Source organism: Oncorhynchus masou, chromosome 6 (genome assembly GCF_036934945.1).
Source record: "Oncorhynchus masou masou isolate Uvic2021 chromosome 6, UVic_Omas_1.1, whole genome shotgun sequence".
NCBI lineage: Eukaryota > Metazoa > Chordata > Actinopteri > Salmoniformes > Salmonidae > Oncorhynchus > Oncorhynchus masou.
Window position 1 is genome coordinate 34,142,804 of NC_088217.1, and position 21,422 is coordinate 34,164,225.

At 41.0% G+C, this 21,422-nt stretch overlaps 2 protein-coding genes across 2 annotated transcripts; one reads left to right on the forward strand and one right to left on the reverse strand.

The window, feature by feature from the left end:
- The first annotated feature begins 8,473 nt into the window (after positions 1-8,473).
- LOC135541089 (amphoterin-induced protein 1-like) lies at positions 8,474-12,327 on the forward strand. Its single transcript, XM_064967212.1, has one exon. It carries the CDS (start codon positions 8,501-8,503, stop codon positions 9,950-9,952), a length of 1,452 nt encoding a protein of 483 aa, XP_064823284.1. The 5' UTR covers positions 8,474-8,500; the 3' UTR covers positions 9,953-12,327.
- Positions 12,328-13,280: 953 nt separating this feature from the next.
- On the reverse strand, positions 13,281-18,820 carry LOC135541090 (pepsin A-like). Its single transcript, XM_064967213.1, has 9 exons — positions 18,737-18,820; positions 18,327-18,477; positions 18,074-18,194; positions 17,783-17,901; positions 14,812-15,011; positions 14,582-14,698; positions 14,257-14,392; positions 13,988-14,086; positions 13,281-13,768 (listed from the first exon to the last, which is right to left on the reverse strand). Exons 1-9 carry the CDS (start codon positions 18,790-18,792, stop codon positions 13,616-13,618), a joined length of 1,152 nt encoding a protein of 383 aa, XP_064823285.1. The 5' UTR covers positions 18,793-18,820; the 3' UTR covers positions 13,281-13,615.
- Positions 18,821-21,422: the final 2,602 nt, after the last annotated feature.

Below are 21,422 nucleotides of genomic sequence, written 5' to 3' on the forward strand. Positions count from 1 at the left end.
CTTTGGATGCAACTCAGCATTCTTTGTCCTCCAAACATGACGAGTTGAGTTTTTACCAAAAAGTTATATTTTGGTTTCATCTGACCATATGACATTCTCCCAATCTTCTTCTGGATCATCCAAATGCTCTCTAGCAAACTTCAGACGGGCCTGGACATGTACTGGCTTAAGCAGGGGGACACGTCTGGCACTGCAGGATTTGAGTCCCTGGCGGCGTAGTGTGTTACTGATGGTAGGCTTTGTTACTTTGGTCCCAGCTCTCTGCAGGTCATTCACTAGGTCCCCCCGTGTAGTTCTGGGATTTTTGCTCACCGTTCTTCTGATCATTTTGACCCCACGCGGTGAGATCTTGCGTGGAGCCCCAGATCGAGGGAGATTATCAGTGGTCTTGTATGTCTTCCATTTCCTAATAATTGCTCCCACAGTTGATTTCTTCAAACCAAGCTGCTTACCTATTGCAGATTCAGTCTTCCCAGCCTGGTGCAGGTCTACAATTTTGTTTCTGGTGTCCTTGGACAGCTCTTTGGTCTTGGCCATAGTGGAGTTTGGAGTGTGACTGTTTGAGGTTGTGGACAGGTGTCTTTTATACTGATAACAAGTTCAAACAGGTGCCATTAATACAGGTAACGAGTGGAGGACAGAGGAGCCTCTTAAAGAAGAAGTTACAGGTCTGTGAGAGCCAGAAATCTTGCTTGTTTGTAGGTGACCAAATAATTATTTCCCACCATAATTTGCAAATAAATTCATAAAATATCCTACAATGTGATTTTCTGGATTTTTTTTCTCCATTTTGTCTGTCATAGTGGAAGTGTACCTATGATGACAATTACAGGCCTCTCTCATCTTTTTAAGTGGGAAAACTTGCACAATTGGTGTCTGACTAAATACTTTTTTGCCCCAATGTACCTCCCACATGTGAAGACTCACAAAGTACCCACTGGGCGCAGATGTCACATCAACATCTAGTTTTTATTTACATTTGGTTGGGTTGTCAACTAACGTGAATTCAACCTGAAATCAACAAAACATTTCACCATGTGATTGGATTAGGTTAAAAGCTGGGTGAAAAAAAGACTAAATTCCTTTACGTTGATGACTTTAAAGAAAAATCCAGGCAGTTTTCCACGTTGATTCAATGTCATCACATTACATTTTTGTTGTTGAAATGATGTGGAAACAATATCGATTCAATATGTTTTTGCCCACTGGGTATACGCAATGTGGGCATTCAAACACATGCAAAGCAAAATTAAACAACAAGAGAAAAAACAATATTCATTAAACAAAAAACAACAACATTATTCCAGGGGGAATATCTCTAGCAAAATTATAGTTGCAGATTCAGTTGCAATATATTCTATATTTCGAGACCTTGGGACTATATGGTTCTATCTGAAATATTTGTAAAATAAATTAGTTAGTCATAGTGTATCTTTATTTTAGGTGGTTCTTCATATGTCTGTGAGTTAGACTTTTGAAAAAAGAAATTACTAGAAAGTTCTATCTCCACAAATCCGTTTAAACTTGGCGCTAAAAGGTTCTATCTGCAATCCAATCACAAGCCTGAACAAATACAGACCGACCAATCAGAACCAGTCTTTGCCATCTCCCTCTAAGTATGGTCTAGGCTAGTCGAGCCAGCAAAATTGGCACGCAAGCAAAAAACAACACTGTCAGAAATGTTTTAATAAATTATGTTGTCACATCGTTGTTCAGGGATGACAGTAATTTCTTTGATGATCATAATACATTTCCCCTCTAGAGTCTAAGCCCTGTCTAACCTATTTAACACCTTATATTAGGCACTAAACTACTTTCATACAGTTTAAGTCAGAAGTTTACATACACCTTAGCCAAATACATTTAAACTTAGTTTTTCACAATTCCTGACATTTAATCCTGGTAAAGATTCCCTGTCTTAGGTCAGTTAGGATCACTACTTTATTTCAAGAATGTGAAATGTCAGAATAATAGTAGAGAGAATGATTTATTTCAGCTTTTATTTCTTTCATCACATTCCCAGTAAGTCATAAGTTTACATACACTCAATTAGTATTTGGCAGCATTGCCTTTAAATTGTTTAACATGGGTCAACATTTTTGGGTAGCCTTCCACAAGCTTCCCAAGTAAAGTTGGGTGAATGTTGGCCCATTCCTCCTGACAGAGCTGGTGCAACTGAGTCAGGTTTGTAGGCCTCCTTGCTCGCACATGCTTTTTCAGTTCTGCCCACAAATCTTCTATGGGATTGAGATCAGGGCTTTGTGATGGCCTCTCCAATACTTGTGGAGCTCTACAATTTATTTTCTGAGGTCTTAGCTGATTTCTTTTGATTTTCCCATGACGTCAAGCAAAGAGGCACTGAGTTTGAAGGTAGGCCTTGAAATACATCCACAGGTACACCTCCAATTGACTCAAATTATGTCAATTAGCCTATCAGAAGCTTCTAAAGCCATGACATAATTTTCTGAAATTTTCCAAGCTGTTTAAAGGCACAGTCAACTTAGTGTATGTAAACCTCTAACCCACTGGAATTGTGATACAGTGAAATATAAGTGAAATAATGTGTCAATAAACAATTGTTGGAAAAATGACATGTGTCATGCACGAAGTAGATGTCCTCACCGACTTGCCAAAACTATAGTCTGTTAACAAGAAATTTGTGGAGTGGTTGAAAAATTAGATCTAATGACTCCAACCTAAGTATATGTAAACTTCCAACTTCAACTGTATGTACTTCCATTAATTTTTTCAACTTGTACTGAGGTACCTTCAGACAAGTCTCGTGAGGCCAACATGTACGTATTCGTGAGAGACTCACCTTTCTATAGGGGGGTCATATTTGTATGTAGCCCAAACTGATTGAACGCTATAGACAGAAGTTGGCAGACCTGCAGTGCCAACTTCAGATGAGTCCCGTGACCCTTGTGGCGGTCATAGAACAAAACGGAGAACACCATCGTGTGAGTCTCTTTTTTCCATAGAGGTGTCATGTTTTGTAGGCCAAATTGCTACAGACATTTTTGTGAGAACTGCTGAGAACCTTTCACTGCAAATGTGGAAGGGTGGAACGCAAAAAATAAGAAATCTCTATCTTAAACAGACAGACTTTTATGGGGATTTTTTGTATTAAGCCACTTAGAATTCCGCCGAGCTGCAGACTCTAGTTAATGTAGTTGATGATGTAGTATGACTCTATCTCATTAAATAGTGTTATTCTATCATTTATTCAAATAGCTACAGTTTTCTTAAAAACTAAACATGTCTAATTCAGAAGTGTCAGGTAGAACCTCTTGTGCTGAAGCCAGATTGACATACATGTAGATGCGGTAAAGTGGTCAATCGAACTTGACCAAAACAATTGAATTGCCATGGAAACACATGGGGGAAAGATTCCGAATCTCCTCGCTTTCCCCCAGAAAAAATTGCCTAGATTAAACTATTGTTTATATGTGTGTTTCACACTATGTTGAAGTAAAAATTGGAGTAATGCTTGTATTAATGTCAACCCCAATGTCTATGTCATCATCACTAATCAACTACATTACAGTTAAAAACGACTTTGACTACCACCACTATTTTCTTTATACTAGCTATGCTATCCAGTTTATGTGAATGGGATCGAGCATTTAACAGTTACTTCTTCTAAACCTGAAAGGGGACAACTTCTAAATGTTATGCAGCAAAACAGCCAAATATATCCAAATCGGACTTAAGTAATCACATCGTGGGCCTGTTACAACACATAAATCATGACAAATTGACGAATATCCACTTTGTAGGACAGATTTGTTTAATGTTCCCCAATCTGGGCAATGGAACTCTCTGCATTCCATTGACTCCTTTAAAGCATCTATTTCAGAGCCATGCAGTTATATCTGTGACTGCACCAACCCTAAAAAAACTGATTTACAAATGTCTCAGGATTTTGTTGCTCTTCACTTTTGGTATATTTAAGGTGAGCACCCTAATGTGTTATGAAAGAAGAATTCACTACAAAATAGCTCTGAGATCTGGGATGTGAAAATATTGATGCTAAATATATCAGAACTATGTTTTGCACAGATAGAACCTTATATTACCAAGGTCAGGATTTGTGTAAGCACAGGTGCTTGGCAGAGAGGAAGTGAAATGGGTCACTGCCTCCTCTGTCTTAAAGCACTCCACTCTGAGGGTTCAGTGAGAGCAGAGGGAACCACTGGCCTTGCAGAGTATGTCGGTCGTAACACACTAACCTACCCACAATCTTCACTCAAGAGCAGAGACAGACACCCTAACTGAGGTGGTCCATAGTGACCATAGCTATGTCAGTGGGATATACAAGGACAACTACTCTACTTCCATTATGACTGAAATACACTCCTCATTAAGAACGCATCCCAGAATACATGAGTCATATGTGGATGTAATTTGGTGCAAACTGTAATGTGTGAAAGGAGATAAGGAATCAAGCTTCCTATAGAGGGAGGGAGGGAGGGAGGGAGGGAGGGAGGGAGGGAGGGAGGGAGGGAGGGAGGGAGGGAGGGAGGGAGGGAGGGAGGGAGCACCAGGGTTGCTCTCTTTCCATCTGTGTCATGCATTCACACACATACACAAATGTACATGTGTTTCGAACACAGAGGAAGGCGAAAGAAGAAGCGCCATGGTCTATTTTAGGATACCTCCCCACCCCAGCCCACCCCTACACCCCAAAAAAGGTATGAGACTGGGAGTGGGAGGGTGCTCTGTTCTTATCCAACAGTTGCTAGTGGACTGAGAATGGAACGCAAGAGCTTGGCATTCCTTTTGTTTCACAACACATACTGTAGGGATGACTTCATCCAATGACCTGATCCCTGATCCTGACCCCACCCTGGTTCTTTGTCACGCCGTTGTTTCAAACAGAACTGAGAGGTATGCTAGATATTAAACATGTCAAACCTTTCATGTATCCTTCATGTATTTACTTCAGGTTTCATCATGTTTTGTCAATACTGCCCATGTAATTTTATCTCAACCATCTGCATGGAGTGTGTGAGTGGAAATGGGGAAGCTTTTGATTAAAGGTCATGGAGTTATGCAGCTGCCTGACAGTTTTAATTTCCTCATGATTATTGTCATTATACTCCCCCTTAACAATCAATAACATAAATATTACCCTCCCCCCCACACACACACACACACACACACACGTCATTGGTGTGACTATTTTGCATATGTAACAATCAAGTATTCCTATTGGAGGATTAATGTATCATGTGATTTTGAATTGCGTATTTAAACCCCCCTGTTTTTGTGCTCCAGACTGCCGGCCACAGGAAGCAATGTAGTCCAAAGGCATGGTGGAGCATTGTTGCAACAGAGCTTAAAGGTCCAATGCAGGCATTTTTATCTCAATGTCAGATAATTTCTGGGTAACAATGAAGTACCTTACTGTGATTGTTTTCAATTCATACGGTCAAAAAGAAACAAAAATAACTTCATAGCAAAGAGACATTTCTCAACCAATAATTTTGCTAGGACTGTCTGGGAATGGTCTGAGGGGAGATGGGAAAACTGAAAACTAGCTGCTATTGGCAGGTAGGCTTTTAACTTTCTTTCTTATTGGTCTATTAACTTATTGACCACCTGGTGATGTCACCAGACACGCCTAAACTCCATCCCACCAAAACAGGTGGTCTTTTCAAACAGCTCTTACACTAGACGCACATTATCATCGTTTTCACTATTCCAGTCTCATAGTGTGGAAATAAATATAAATCACAGGAATATCTCATTTTTTACTACACTGGACCTTTAAGGCTGAAATGATTGATGAGTGGACATGGCAAATCGACTTTATGCTGTACTGTATGACTAAGTCTGATAAAAGATGGAGTTAATTAAAAGATGGAGTTAATTAAAATGGAAATGAAGAATGAAGCATTTGAACTGTATTGTGAAAACAAATTGAGAATGTGTTGAAACTTGATTACTGAAACAGTGACTATTGAAAACCATGCCTTGTGAAAATAAATGTGGAAAACGATCCTATTTGTTGTCTGCCTCTGCTTCCGTCTGCCTGCTCAACCCAGACTCAAGAATCTGTCACCCTGTGACACACACTTTTCTGCTCTCCCTCCTCAATGCCTCTGCAGCAGAAACCTGTCACTGACCTTGGCTTCCATGGCAACTAGCCCTGTAGATGGTTCCCATCATTCTTCACTCTGAAAGCTCAAGTGACATCTTTTGTGCCATGTGATCTGAGAGTTAACAGAGAGGTGAGGTCAACTCATCTCAAGTGAGACCTTTCTCACCAGCAAGATGCGAAAAAAAATCCCCACTACGGTATAAATGATCAAAGTCAGGGCAATGTAAAGGATAATGCTACTTAGTGTGCCACCTGCATGCAATCTAAACCAGGACTGTTCAGTAAGGTCACACATTTCTGCATCTGCTAATCAATGAAGAATCTCGTAATTCCTCTGTGTGCAACATTCCACTCCTTACAATCCTAAATCAACATATTGATCCACCAACACATATTAATATGCACATCACACACTCTGATAAGGAGCATCTACAGTTCAAACGGATCATGATAGTGATTACACTGCTTCTTTCCAGCTCCTATACATACAGTGAGGTCTCATCTCTCTTAAAGGCAATGGAAGCACATGTGACTCTGTTTGAGATGTTCTTCACTGAGAAGGACAAACTGTCATGTCCTCCACTGCACAACGGGGATAAGATAAACCTCCTCCAAGGACCCCTTCTGTCTAGAAACTGCACAGAATGTGAAAAGGCCCCATTTGATGATCAAATTAGCACTGGTCTGTGTATAGATATGACAGTAATTGTCCTTCAGGCTTTGAACTGAACAGCACAATCCTCTTATTAACGCTCCTCCTCAGTTATAATGAAGACAACTCATCTACCACAGCTGAACACAGAAGCCTTCACTGTTAGCAATTGAACAACACTATAATGACATTAATTTATGGAAATATAAGATTCTCACATCCATACAGCAACCAGACATACAAAAAAGGAGGGAGAAAATGTGAAATATGACATGTGGTGGCTGTGTTTAGTCTAGACTAGAGGGTAGCTCCGGGTAACTCATCACTTTGATTCAGGTGGCATTTTCCTTTTTTCACATCATATTGTATGACCTATTTTCGAAATGAAGAAACCAAAATAGGCTGAATTATACAATGGGCCACATTAACATACACCTGTGTAAAGTTTTCACCTGTTATTAGACCTACAGAAGAAAAGAAAATAACCTAGTAACTAAAACAAATAGGCTACCCCTTAAAACCCCTTTCTCCGAATCTGTATTCCCTATTGAATCGTTTTTTTTTCTACCTTCCATGATAATAATCCGTAAAACTGTTGCATTTGGGATACTGGGTTGATAACTAATGGACTTGGCACGAGGTCGGTGCTGTGTCTGTTATAGCGCATCTCGTGAGCGCCCTCCCAGTAATCAATCAGAAGGCTGTTGCGTCTCTCTCTTTGTTACGGCATAGAAAGCTGGACATCATTCGGCTGTGGTCTACTCTGCTAGAAGCACTTCAGAATTCGCTTTGTTTATATGAATTATAGCCTATTGATAGGCTACTATTTTGCGTCGACGTCGTGGATCCATTTGCTGTTCAACCTGCGACATTTCTCAATATCGCCTTTGATCTTCTTCAGTTTACGCCTTGAGAGGGAGCACAAGGTAAAATAAAGCTTGTGTATACGCAGTGTTCTTCTGGATGTTGTGAAGGTTTCTATAGGTTTTTGAAAATGAAACAATGTTTCATTTATTATCTTAAATATGCAAGTTTGTATATGTATCTTATTGAGTCAGATTGTGGCATCAGCAGATAAAAAAGTACTCAGCTTTTTTTTATGTAGCCATAGACTATTGTACATTATGCAGTGCTTTCTGTGACTGATGTGGCGAGAGGTGTAGGCTGTAGGCAGCGTGTCCAATGTTTAACATGTGTTAGTGAATGAAACAAGCATGGAGATGAAGGAAGGATTTGTACAGAGATGCATGAAGTTCAACTCATGATGGGAATAATTGTAGATGTCCTGTGGTGCAATGCACCAGGTAAGTGTACCACGTGTGTATGGGTAAATTACAATACTGTTTGTAGTGCATCTACTCTGCTTGACAGCCCACATGTGTGAGTTATGATCAAGTCATATGGTTGTTAATGTTATAACTAGGTGTTGGCATCATTTTTGCCAGGGGACAAGGTGAGTGTAAACAATGTGCTGCTGACCTCCCATAAAAGATGTGATGAATAACATTACAATACTTTATTTCAGCACATGGTCGTTTGGCGGTGTATGTCATATGCAGCCTAAATGCTGCATTTGGAAAACAAAGATTCCCTATCAAAAAATACATCCAACATCCTCTACCATGCTTGCACCTGACATGGTGGATGGGCTACTCTCTGGTTCCCATTGTGCCATAGCAGGAGTGTCTATTAAGGGGCTCTTTGCCCTTCTAGTCCTGACTCTCCTACTGCCTCCAGGAGCAATGACCAGCTCCAAACCTATCACCTGCCACAAAACCTGTTTGTGCGCTAGCAACATCGTCAGCTGCTCCAAGATGAACCTGACCGGAATCCCCATGGCTCTGCCTCGCTACACCGCTGTGCTGGACCTTAGCTTCAACCAAATCAGTAAACTGAAAGCTGAATGGACCCCGGTCAAGCTCAGCAAGCTGCACAGTCTCCTGCTCAGCCACAATGGCCTCACCTTTCTCTCCTCTGAGGCTTTTCTGTACGTCACATGGCTGCGTTACCTGGATCTGTCCTCAAACGGCCTGAAAATCCTGGAAGAGTTCATTTTCGAGCCCCTGGAGCACCTGGAGGTGCTGCTGCTTTACAACAACCACATCTCTCAGATCGACCGCACCGCCTTCTCGGGCCTCAATAGCCTGCAGAAGCTCTACCTCAGCCAGAACCAGGTGAAACGCTTCCCCTTGGAGCTGGTTAAGGAGAGGAACCGGCTTGAGAAGCTCACACTACTGGATGTGTCCACCAACCGGGTTAAACTCCTGCCCATACAGGAGCTCCAGGTCCTGCCTGCCTGGATCAAGAACGGTCTCTACTTCCACAACAACCCGCTGCCCTGCAGCTGTGAGCTGTACAGCATGCTGGCCCGCTGGCACCTCCAGGAGCTCAGCTCCGCCACTGACTTCAGTGACGACCACACCTGTCTACTCCCAGGCACGCAGAAGGAGAAGGTGCTTACCTTGGAGCTTAACAAGGTCCATCTTAATTGCAGCGCTGTGACCATCATAGGCGAGGAAGCCTATCTAGAGCAGGTTTTAAACCTGGGCTGTGACACCAGGCAGAGGGACGTGCTGAAGAGCTGGGTCTTGCCCGGCAATGTGCAGGTGGCCTCTGGGAACCAAAGTGCTAGGGTCCTCAGCGACGGCAGTCTGCAGATCGGCCCCCTCACGCTAGAGGACTCTGGGGTCTACACCTGTTACGCAGTGGGGGACTCCCTCAACGAGACTCTGTATGTGACTGTGGAGGTGCACAACACCACTCAGGCTGGAGGGCATGAGGGCATGAAGACTGCTTACACCACGCTGGTGGGCTGTCTGGCCAGTGCGGTGATGGTGCTCATCTACCTCTACCTCACACCCTGCCGCTGCTTCTGCTGCTCAAGCCAGGGCCTGGACAAGAGGGCTCTGGGGGACAGCCTCCACTCCTCCACTGTCAGTGTTTCTCCCACCCATGAGGACACAGGCCCAGAGGGAGGTGGAGGAGGAGGGGGGGCCTTCGATAAGCCTCCCTTCAACAGGCATGTGGCCTTCCCGGACCCAAAGGGCCTGATCGAGCAGAATGGGCGACTGAGCCCATGTGGGGAGGAGGAGGAGGAGTGGCAGGAGGAGGACAGAGGAAAGCAGGGACAGAGAAGAAAGTCAGATGTGGAGTCTCTGAGCTCTGTGTGCTCAGACACCCCTATTGTGGTGTGAGAGGGTGTTTCGCTTCAACTAGAAGATCTTTCACATCAAAACATTTGGGGGAGGGGGGAGGATGGGCGACTCAGCTGCCTCAGTAGGACTGTGACTTGATTATTAAGCAGAAAGAGGCTATCCACTTCCCATATGCATCAGTTCAGTAGGGCAAGTAGCTTTACGTAGTGGTATTACACTATCTTGTCTTTTTTATAAGACAAGAACTTTCAACCAAATGAGGATTCATTCTCACTAATTTATTCTGTAGCAATCTGTGTTCATCAAATGCTTCAATCTCTATGTTTTAAAATACCAATATTGTTAATGCTTTCCAGTGATAGGGGGCACAAAAACATTACGAGTTGTAGCTGAATTCATATAACCAATAGAAGCAGCATTAAAATCTATTTAATGCAATAGACACAACATTGCTCCAATACATCTGTGCTGCTGTGAAGCCTGGATCACCAGGCTAAGAATAGTTTCTGTCACTTAATCACTATAAGGTGGGAAATGCTGGTGGGACAGTGTGTGCCTGGGACAGAAAGGATATTTGTTAGCAACCAAGCCTAGTCCTACTAAAGGGAGTTGTTGTGACAATCCACTGAGTACTTCTGGTTATGGGTTCAAGTCCCTAACCAAACGGACAAATGCCTACTGGGCGATCGTCTCAAAAACACGGTCAGAAATAGCAGCCAGTAGTACAGCTAATATGCTAGCCCACTTAGCGCCCCTGCCACAGCTGAGCATTGGATGTAAACACAACTCTAGCACTGGAACAACAGATACTGTGTCATCCTGTCATTTACTTGTATTGCTAAACAGACACAACTGCACCTAGAAGATTAAGGACGGATGTAGGTGGTATAATACAAAGGTCATTGATATTATGCCAGCAAGATGAGCTCGGGAAAAATGGTCAACAAACAGTCAGATGTTAATTTTACCCATCTGTTTATCAAGGTGGTTTGAGCTCTTGTTTTGAAGCTGAACCTTATGATGTAGCTCTGCTCAGTCACCCAGTTATAGGCTATGGGGGTTTCTTAACGTGCTTCATTAGATATTACCTAACCTTGACTGACAGCTTTTCAACCTGAGTATCTCTGTCCCTCTTAACTTGAAATCAGGTGCCATTGTAATTGAAGTACCTTATGGAGGCACTAACTGCGGTGCTGTTTTAGAGAGACCTCTTTGAAGACAGACTCCCACCTCTTGTGACCATGTACTCTAACCTATAGTATAAGCTGAAAGGCCCTTTGTTAAGGCACTAACATTTTCAGAGAAGACTTTCTTATGCTATCCATTCAGCCTACTCAGGGTCATATAGTTTCATATGTATGCGTACTACACATTATCCAACTATCACATACTATATATTAATCAGATGTTTAATATGATGTATCTCTACAGTATTAATAATTATGTAAAGATGTTGCAAGATACCATGGGTGAGTTTTTGCATACTAGCCAGATAATGTTATATGAGAATATTATCTTAACCTATTCTCTTGTTATGCTTTGAAGACCCTTAAATTTGACAATTTTCTGGCATTGTATGATTGACATGGTCATTTCTGGTAGAGGCTATTGGACCTCTGGCTCTTCTGTTTAAAGACGTATAATTTTCTCCAGGTGAAGAAAATGTATCATTTTGGACCAAGCAATGAATTACTTCAAATATGCAAAGAGTAATGTGCGTAGTCTCCTATGATACTCAAAAAGGGAATAAGCTGAGTAATTGTTATTTGTATCTATATGTAAAAGTATTGTGTCTTTGTTGTAGTCATTTCTCGTGATGTTCTGTGTTTACCTACTGTACGTCTGTGTTACTTACTATATTAAGAATACTTCAATGTCTCAACTCACTGCATATTGATGGGTCAAGTACAAATGCATTAATCTGTAATGACAGTCTTTTGTCAGAATCTCTCTCCTATGCTCTCAAATGTCTCCCTGTTCATCCACTGTACCTGTAGCTGTCAACTGTATTCACAACCTTATAAAGATCAAAGAAAAGAAGTGTGATGATGCTGTGTTTTCTAGGAAAGGGGCACTCAAGACACACATAACAGGAAGTTGAAACATCTCAATATCTGAATTGATGCTTTATAACAGCCCTCCTTGCGATTTTGTGTTTTCTGTTCCTCTGTGATGTGAGCCTGAATATCAGGCTTTGCTGAGCCAAATGGCATGCCACTCCACTGTCTTCTGTTTCTATAATACCCTAATGACATGCACTGTGGTCACTGGGGGATGAAATGCTAGAGCTCACAGATCACTGAGGTGGAAACTCAGCTTGATCGGGAAGCAGTGTGTATTGCACTCATCTGTCCATTTACTTTCTTCAGGCACTGTTTGATGCAAGCTCTTTATTCTTCCTATGTGCACACCATCACGTCCCATATGTCATTTACAGGAAACTCAATAACAGGTAGACTGAAGGAAGGACAGTGTGTTTCTGTGTGCATTTGTGTTTATCACCAATCTGAACTACTGTACTCAATGTCATTATGAATTAAGTGTCAATCTCTGCAGAAGAAAGTGTTAATGAAGACTTCTACTAGATTAATCAAGAGGACTGGAGAGGGATGTTCAAAAACCCTGTGCGTCCCAAATGGCACCCTATTCCTTATATAGTACACTACTTTGGACCAGGGTCCATAGGGCTCTGGCCAGGGAATAGGGTGCCATTGGGATGCAATCCCTGATTCAGTCACGCCAGATGTCTTCTATTACTATATTGACCCTCACCAGCAGCAAAACCATCCAGGTTTTTGTAATGAAGTGACAAGTACGATTAAACTGGGTGATTTAAAGCAGCAGATGTTCTGAATGAACAACAATACATTGGTATCCCCCTCTCTGTAAAAAGGACTGGATCATACAGGGTTTATAGTGGATAGATGCTAAGATTACTGCACATTAATGAATGCATGATCTTTTCACTGCAAGAGGTCTATGGCCTTGCTGTAACATACTGTACAATATGTATTATCGTCACATATAGTGGTAAAGATGATACATTTCCATCTTGTAGATATTCAAGCAATGTTTATAATTAGAACCGTTTGATCTGCAGAGGAAATGTAAAAATGACCTGAATCCATCAAAGATGACGTGGTTAATGCCAGTCAGTGGCTGCTGATGATGAATGATTGGCATGTGGTTGTGTGTGTGTGTGTGTGGACTGAATTCAAAGAGGATGACTCATCCTTTCTCTGTAAGCCCCCTCCTGACTCAATTAAATGAATAGCAAAATATATAGTGTCTATTTGAGTCTCTAGGGGTTGTTATGCCATCTAGTGGGCAGCATTGTGAATTATTGAGCTGAACATACAGTCTGACACCAGAGGAGAACACTCAAGTTTATATGGAGGATGGGACAATAAACAATCTGGTTAATCTGAATGAAAATCCATTTCAAGTGTCAAACAGACAATACATTTGAAAAACAGCATAATAGACTTAATCAATCATTAATCGGATACAGGTCAACTTTGTTTTATTTACATAATTGGAACAATTGCATAGTAGTGGAGATTTTTTCATTTTCCATTACCCATGTCTATTGTTCACTTCAGATGTAAACATAAGTGGAGTGAAGATGGTTGGGCTGGCGAATCTCTCTCAGTCTGAGATGCAGATGGGTATGGTGTCAGGGCACCAGCAGGGTTGTCAGTGTCAGTCTGACTCTGGACTCCTTCTAGCCTGGGCCAAGCCCACCCAGTTCTGTTCTCTGTTGAAGACAGTGTAGAACTGCCTCATGAAGACCTCACCCAGAATCCACTGATCATTGTCCCAGGTGCCAAAACCAGTAGTACAGCTGGAGCCATACTGGAGGGAGAAGAGCAGGAGTATGACTTCCAGGTGGAAAAGTTTCTCAACATTGTTGATTTCCTTACATTGCAACAATTATTAAATTACCGTAATAGCATTGGCACATCTGTGGTTATTTTAACTGGCATGATTCTTTAAATATCACTAAAATAGTATGATTTTGCACTCAAAAACATGCCCAAATGGAACATTAGACTACATTTTAGAGATACTTACTGGGAGAACATAGGTTGATGCTGGGAGAGTGAAGCCGAATCCATTGATGTTAAAGATAATCTCAGGCATGCGCTTTATGTTACTGCAACTCACAAGACCCTGTAAAGAAGTGAGGAATGTTTATTTTTTATTTTATCCTGAAAAATTTTACAGAGCCACATCTATTAGTAACATGAATCATTTCCACCTCAGTTATTAGAAATCTGAAAAACTTAACAAATATCCATTCCAAAACTGTGTTCATAAGACTGAGATCCAGTGAAACCCACCTCTTCGCTGTAGGCTCCCACCCAGCCATTGATGTTATTGACGTCCCTGGTAGGCCCTAGGATCTCAGTGGTGCCAGAGTCTACTACAGCTTGGCAGCCCGCTGCACACGCCACAGTATTCCCATTGATAGTAATACTGCAACAAGCAGAGCACATTCAGCAGAGCATCACTATTCTGCAGAGTCATCAACAACAAAGTTGGCATAACACCAGTGACTTATCATCCTTAATGAGTTTGAACTTGGCTGGTGTCTTGTGTGGGAAAATTATCACCTTCAATTCTGTTACACATACACTCACAAACACTAGCCGTCCATAATATTACCTGTCTACATTAATCTGCCAGTAGCCAGTAGGTTGAGAGATGGGAATCCATTGGATGCTTCCTGTGAAGTAGGAGGGGTCAGTTCCTCCCAGGATTAACATACTGCCATCTACAGAGCTGGGAAGACGAATTTACATGTTCATCACATAGAAGGACTTAGTAAACATTAGCAGATCGTCCCCGTCTCCTCATCCCAACCCTGTCTACTTATTCCTCCAATGAAATCTCACCTGGTCAGATAGATGGAGAACAGGTCTTGAGGGATCTTTCCTTGTTTCCAAATGTTGTCAAATACAGGAGTACCTCCATTAATTGACTGCTGGTTGGGGAAGGCCAAGCCCAGAATCCCATCCCATGGTAAGTTATCCAGGAAAGCATCCTCCACCAGACTCAGGCCAAAGATCTGGTGTGTCACATACAAGTCACCGAACTGAGGGGAAAAAACAGTCACACACACACATCCTCTCAAAATGCTGGTGGTGACACATTTCAAAGGCCTAGTGAAGTAAAATATGTTATTTCCCTATGTTTTATATACACTGAGTGTACAAACATTAAGAACACCTGCTCTTTCCATGACATAGACTGACCAGGTGAAGGTTATGATCCCTTATTGTATTGATGTCCGTTGATAAATCCACTTCAATTAGTGTAGATGAAGGGAGGAGACAGGTTAACTTCTTGACGCTACCCATCCCTTTAGCGGGATAATTGTCATCAACAACCGCTGAATTGCATAGCGGCACATTCAAATAATATGACTAAAAATATTTATATTCATGAAATCACAAGTGCAATATAACAAAACACAGCTTAGCCTTTTGTTAATCCACCTGTCGTGTCAGATTTTGAAAATATGCTTTACAGCGAAAGAAATCCAAGCGTTTGTGTAAATTTATCGATCGCTCGACAAAACATTATGAACACCTAGCATCAAGTAGCTTGGTCACGAAGATCAAAAAAGCAATCAAATTAATTGTTTACCTTTGATGATCTTCGGATATTTTCACTCACGAGACTTCCAGTTACACAATAAATGTTCCTTTTGTTCTATAAAGATTATTTGTATATCCATAATACCTCAATTTGTTTGGTGTTATGTTCAGAAATCCACAGGAAAGAGTGGTCACGACAACGCAGACAAATTCCAAATAGTATCCGTAATGTCCACAGAAACATGTCCAACGTTTTTTATAATCAATCCTCAGGTTGCGCCAAGCAAAACGCTGCTGGCACCCAGCCATACAATGACGCAATGTTATCTTTCTCGCTCATTTTTCAAAATAAAAGCCTGAAACTATGTCTAAAGACTGTTGGCACCTTGAGGAAGTGATGGGAAAAGGAATCTGGTTGATATCCCTTTAAATGGAGCAAAGGCAGGCTCTGGAACATAGAGTTTTCTAAATAAAAGCCACTTCCTGTTTCCTCAGGGTTTCCTCAGGGTTTCGCCTGCAATATCAGTTCTGTTATACTCACAGACAATATTTTGACAGTTTTGGAAACTTTAGAGTGTTTTCTATCCTAATCTCAATTATATGCATATTCTAGCATCTGGTCCTGAGAAATAGGCCGTTTACTTTGGGAACGTTATTTTTCCAAACATAAAAATAGTGCCCCCTAGCTTTCAAGAGGTTAAATAAGGATTTTTAATCCTTGAGACAATATTGAGACATGGATTGTGTATGTGTGCAATTCAGAGGGTTAATGGGCAAGACAAAATATTTAAGTGCTTTTGAATAGAGTATGGTAGTAGGTGCCAGGCACACCGGTTTGTGTCAAGAACTGCAACGCTGCTGGGTTTTTCACGCTCAACAGTTTTCCGTGTATATCAGGAATGGTCCACCACCCAAAAGACATCGAGCCAACTTGACACAACTGTGGAAAGCATTGAAATCAACAGGGGCCAGGATCCCTGCCATCCCTGTGGAATGCTTTCGACACCTTGTAGAGTGGGGAGTTCTTAATGTGTTATACACACTTTGAGGTTGGAATAATCCTGTTAAAAATGATGATAATGCCCTTTTAGTGTAAGAGCTGTTTGAAAATACATTTCTGCCTGTTTTGTTGGGATGGAGTTTTGGCCTGCCTGGTGATGTCACCAGGCATTAAATTAGTTAATGGGACAATAAGAAAGAGTCCCAAATAACAGCTAGTTTTCCCCTCCCTACTCAGAAAGTCCTAGCAAAAGTCTTGCTTGAGAAATTGTTCTTTGTTAAGAAGCTGTTTTTGTTTCTTTTTGACAATTTTAATTGAAAACAATCACAGTAAGGTACTTAATTGTTTTTTTTTTATTTTACCTTTACTTAAGGCAAGTCAGTTAAGAACAAATTCTTATTTTCAATGACAGCCTAGGAAGAGTGGGATAACTGCCTGTTCAGGGGCAGAACAACAGATTTGTACCTTGTCAGCTCGGGGGTTTGAACTTGCAACCTTCTGGTTACTAGTCCAACGCTCTAACCACTAGGCTACCTTAGGCTACCCTGCTGCCCCAGAAATGATTTGATATTGAGATGAAAATGGCTGCATTGGACCATAAAGAATGAGAAGTTGTAAGGGAGCCAAAGGGGTAAGTTGAGCAACCCTTGTTTCTAGGAAACCATACACAAAATGTTTAATATGACCAAATATTTAAGAAGTTAGGTCCAAAAAACAGATTTTCATCCAAGTCAAATGAATTGATTGTGTTAGAGGTTTCATGATGCTTGTAACTAAACCAAAGTAGATATTTTTTTACGATTGCTCTATACATCAGTCTCTATAAGCTTCAATGTGAGGTCCTAAACTTAGCATGAAAGTGCAGTGTAGCTGTGTAGACTAATATAGTCTAAATGTTTGCCATGCTGTAGGTTGAGCCAATTGCCATGGGGTAGGTTGAGCCAATGGCCATGGAGTATGTTGAGCCAATGCTTGAGCCAATGGCAAGTTCATCAAATTGAAGTATTTTCTTGTCAGTGTTAAAAAACTACAAAGTGTTTGTTAGGTCTTAAGACAGTGTTAAAATATGCTTAAAATAATAAAAAGTAAAAAAAAAAGCGATTGTGATTGTGTTGAATTGTGTTTGGGAAATAAAAGTTAAACTTGGTTTTAAAAAGGTAGTGGTAATATTTAATTTAGTCCAGAAATGTGAGTGTCATACTGAGAGTACATATAGTGTTACATTACCAATGTGGGAGAAAGTAAATAGATATTTCTGTTTCTCACTGTTACGGTGTCATATCCCACATCCCCTGTCATGTAACCAGTGACATATTGGATGGAGAAAGTCTCTGAGCTGGGCTGGAATGTGGAGGATGCTGTAGTGTTGAACCTGGCATGGTTGTCTGGTGAGGGTGGGAGGGAGAGGGGAGTAGACATGATTTAAATTAACATTTTCAACAAAGAATCAAAGAATAAAATATCATGTTTAGATACAGTTCCACAACTAGTTATTATTTCATTGTTTCACGGTTGTGTATCTTAGCATCCCTGTCATCAATGTGTGTCCATACTCACTGCAGGCCTGGCTGCTGCTGCAATGGAGAGAGGGCACCCACAGGTCAGCAGATCCCGTGTCAAAGAGAACCTTGAATGACTGAGGGGGGGTACCGATGGCGATGACTCCGTAGTATGTCGACTGTGTGAGACAGTCGAGAGAACGACAGAGAGAGATTCATGAGATGATATGATGAATGTTTCAGCCAGACACTTGAGTAAGCCTAAGCAGTCACCAATGGAGACAGTCTGGGCTATAGCTAGGTGCACTCACCTCTGGATAGTAGATCATGGGCACCATGGCGCCACCCGCCCTGCTGTTAAACTTGGCTCTGGGGTTGTAGCGATACTTCCTCTTGTACTCTTCATACAGACCCTTCTCCTCCAGAGTTTGCCTGGCTGACTTCCCCTTTATCAGAGGAATCCTGGGCCACAGAATGGACATCTCTAGTTTAGCATCAGATAATATAACACTACTGAAATCTCTGTGGCTCAGAGGAACAGAGCCTCAAAATTGTCTGATGCTGCAGTTAGAAAACTGATTTCCTTTCACTTTTGTTTCAGCATTTTTAAAAGCTACCCTCATGTTTCTCTCAACACAATACCCTACAGAAATCTGCGATGATATAAGGTGCAAGAAATGAAATACATTATACATTTTATTTAAGGAATTATGGTACTTACTTGAGAAGGCACTCAGAAAGGGTCACTAAGGCAAACAGCACAACAGCCAACTTCATCTTGTCTGATCAGTTACCTGGGAGTACAGTACATTGGACTGGCCTTTTTATACACTGTCGTGTGTTTGGACAGTGTTCATTATTCCCAGCATTTACCTCTCGTATACTTCTGCCATATACTGTACAATGCAGTGATAAGAAACCACTTAATGGCTATAAGAACAGACTTAAATAGGTAAATAAATCAGATAAGGGGAACAAAAAAGATTTGACACAAGTTCACCCGAAACCTTTCAAACAAAAACACAACATATACAATCATTTTATATTTATTGTTCATTATCAATCATTCGATAAGAAAACATTTCATCAGTGTTTGTCCTCGAGATTGAATAGAAATTGATCTTGTATCCATTCCTCAAATGACAAAACAATTTGAAATAAAAGGGTTGAAAAACAGTATCAATTATATCATTTCAATAGTATCTTTTTTTAAATAGAATAAGTATTGATTTATGATCCTGCCTTTAGACAGGGCAAACAAAGGTAGAAGCTGTGCGTGCCCACTTCAATGCTTTCTGCCAGAGGCATATCAGCTCTTAGTGCGTATACATGTAGCCTCGGTCTTGTTACAGGTTATTAACTAGCCCACATATGACGTACTGTATCAGTTTGTCTGACTCAGCCTTTCTCACAAAGATTTCTGTAAAAGCTATGGCGTTATGTTGACTTTTTAGAATAATAGCATGTAACATATTGTAACGTCTGTACTAATGCTGTGACAGTCATGAAATTACATCAGCAATAACAGCCAGTCTCATGGTAATTGACAGTTAATTAACATAAACACATTTAGCATCTCCTGGCTTCCAGGCACAGCCTACAAGCCACTAATACAGACCTTTGGAACACCTACATTTGAAAAAGTCTAATAAATCCATGTAATATAGTCTATACCAACACAATAAATCCAGTATTTATTTTAGACAGCTCTAAAGAAACATGATATGAAGAAAATGTAGTCTATTTCAGAAGAACAGAATAGCACACTGAGTTGTCCTTATGTTAGGCAATGATCTGGCTATACCATATGGCTGTGGGCTACACTAGTTCATTTAGCAGACAAGATTTGCTTAGTATTCCGTGGCATTATTTTATATAAGTTTGTAGTATGAAGAATACAATTGAACAAAGCTGAATAAAATAGAAAGGATATTTTCTCCAAACAATTTGAGGGAGTTCGCACATGCAGCTATTCTGTGTTGAGCGTTAATAAAGAAACAGGTACTCATATTTTCTTAATTTAGAGTTATGTATGTAACTTTAGTTGTGATACAAACATTGGGCTATGTTTCATTTTATATGTTTTGATTTTTAATACATTCTGAGGTTTCTTGCCTTACTGCACAAGCTGGCCATCATTCACAGGTCAGAATAAATAATTCACAAGTTATATGCTGATATTGTCACCCATCATACTATTCTTGATTTAAACATGTCTTTACACACAGTACCAGTCAAGTTTGGACACACCTACTCATTCAAGGGTTTTTCTTTATTTGTACTATTTCTACATTGTATAATAATAGTGAAGACATCAAAACATGAAATAACACATATAGAATAATGTAGTAACCAAAACAAAGATATATTTGAGATTTTTCAAACTAGCCACCCTTTGCCTTGATGACAGCTTGCACACTCTTGGCATTCTCTTAACCAGCTTCATGAGGAATGCTTTTCCAACAGTCTTGAAGGAGTTCCCACATATGCTGAGCACTTGTTGGCTGCTTTTCCTTCACTCTGCGGAGGTCGGGTGATTGTAGAGGCCAGGTAATCTAATGCAGCACTACATCACTCTCCTACTTGGTCAAATAGCCCTTACACAGCCTGGAGGTGTGTTTTGGGTCATTGTCCTGTTGAAAAACTAATTATAGTCCCACTAAGCACAAACCAGATGGGATGGCGTATCGCTGCAGAATGCTGTGGGAGCCATGCTAGTTAAGTGTGCCTTGAATTCTAAATAAATCACTGATAGTGTCACCAGCAAAGCACCCCCACATCATCACACCTCCATGTTTCACGGTGGGAACCACACATGGAGGTCATCTGTTCACCTACTCTGCGTCTCACAAAGACACAGCGGTTGGAACCAAAAATCTCAAATCTGGACTCATCAGACCAAAGGACTGATTTCCACCGGTCTAATGTCCATTGATGGTGTTTTTTGGCCCAAGCAAGTCTCTTATTGGTGTCCTTTAGTAGTCCTTTGCAGCAATTCAACCATGAAGGCTTGATTTCACACAGTCCCCTCTGAAAAGTTGATGTTGAGATGTGTCTATTCCTTGAACTCTGTGAAGCATTTATTTCGGCTGCAATCTGAGGTGCAGTTAACTCTAGTGAATGTATCCTCTGAAGCAGAGTAAACTCTGGGTCTTCCTTTCCTGTAGCTGTCCTCATGAGAGCCAGTTTCATCATAGCGCTTGATGATTTTTGCGACTGCACTTGAAGAAACTTTCAAAGTTCTTGAAATGTCCCGGATTGACTGACCTTCATGTATTAAAGTAATGATGGACTGTCGTTTCTCTTTGCTTATTTGAGCTGTTCTTGCCAATATGGACTTGGTCTTTTACAAAATAGGGCTATCTTTAGTATACCTTGTCACAACACAACTGACTGGCTCAAACAAG

What these genes read in the sequence shown, in the direction of transcription:
- LOC135541089 (XM_064967212.1), top strand. Translation starts at nt 8,501, where the DNA reads ATGACCAGCTCCAAACCTATCACCTGCCACAAAACCTGTTTGTGCGCT.
- LOC135541090 (XM_064967213.1), bottom strand. Translation starts at nt 18,792, where the DNA reads ATGAAGTTGGCTGTTGTGCTGTTTGCCTTAGTGACCCTTTCTGAGTGC. An exon ending in CTTTCTGAGTGCCTTCTCAA is followed by an intron (nt 18,478 to 18,736) that starts GTAAGTACCATA and finishes TCTGTGGCCCAG; the next exon opens with GATTCCTCTGATAAAGGGGA. An exon ending in TGGGATATGACACCGTAACA is followed by an intron (nt 15,012 to 17,782) that starts GTGAGAAACAGA and finishes TTTTCCCCTCAG; the next exon opens with TTCGGTGACTTGTATGTGAC.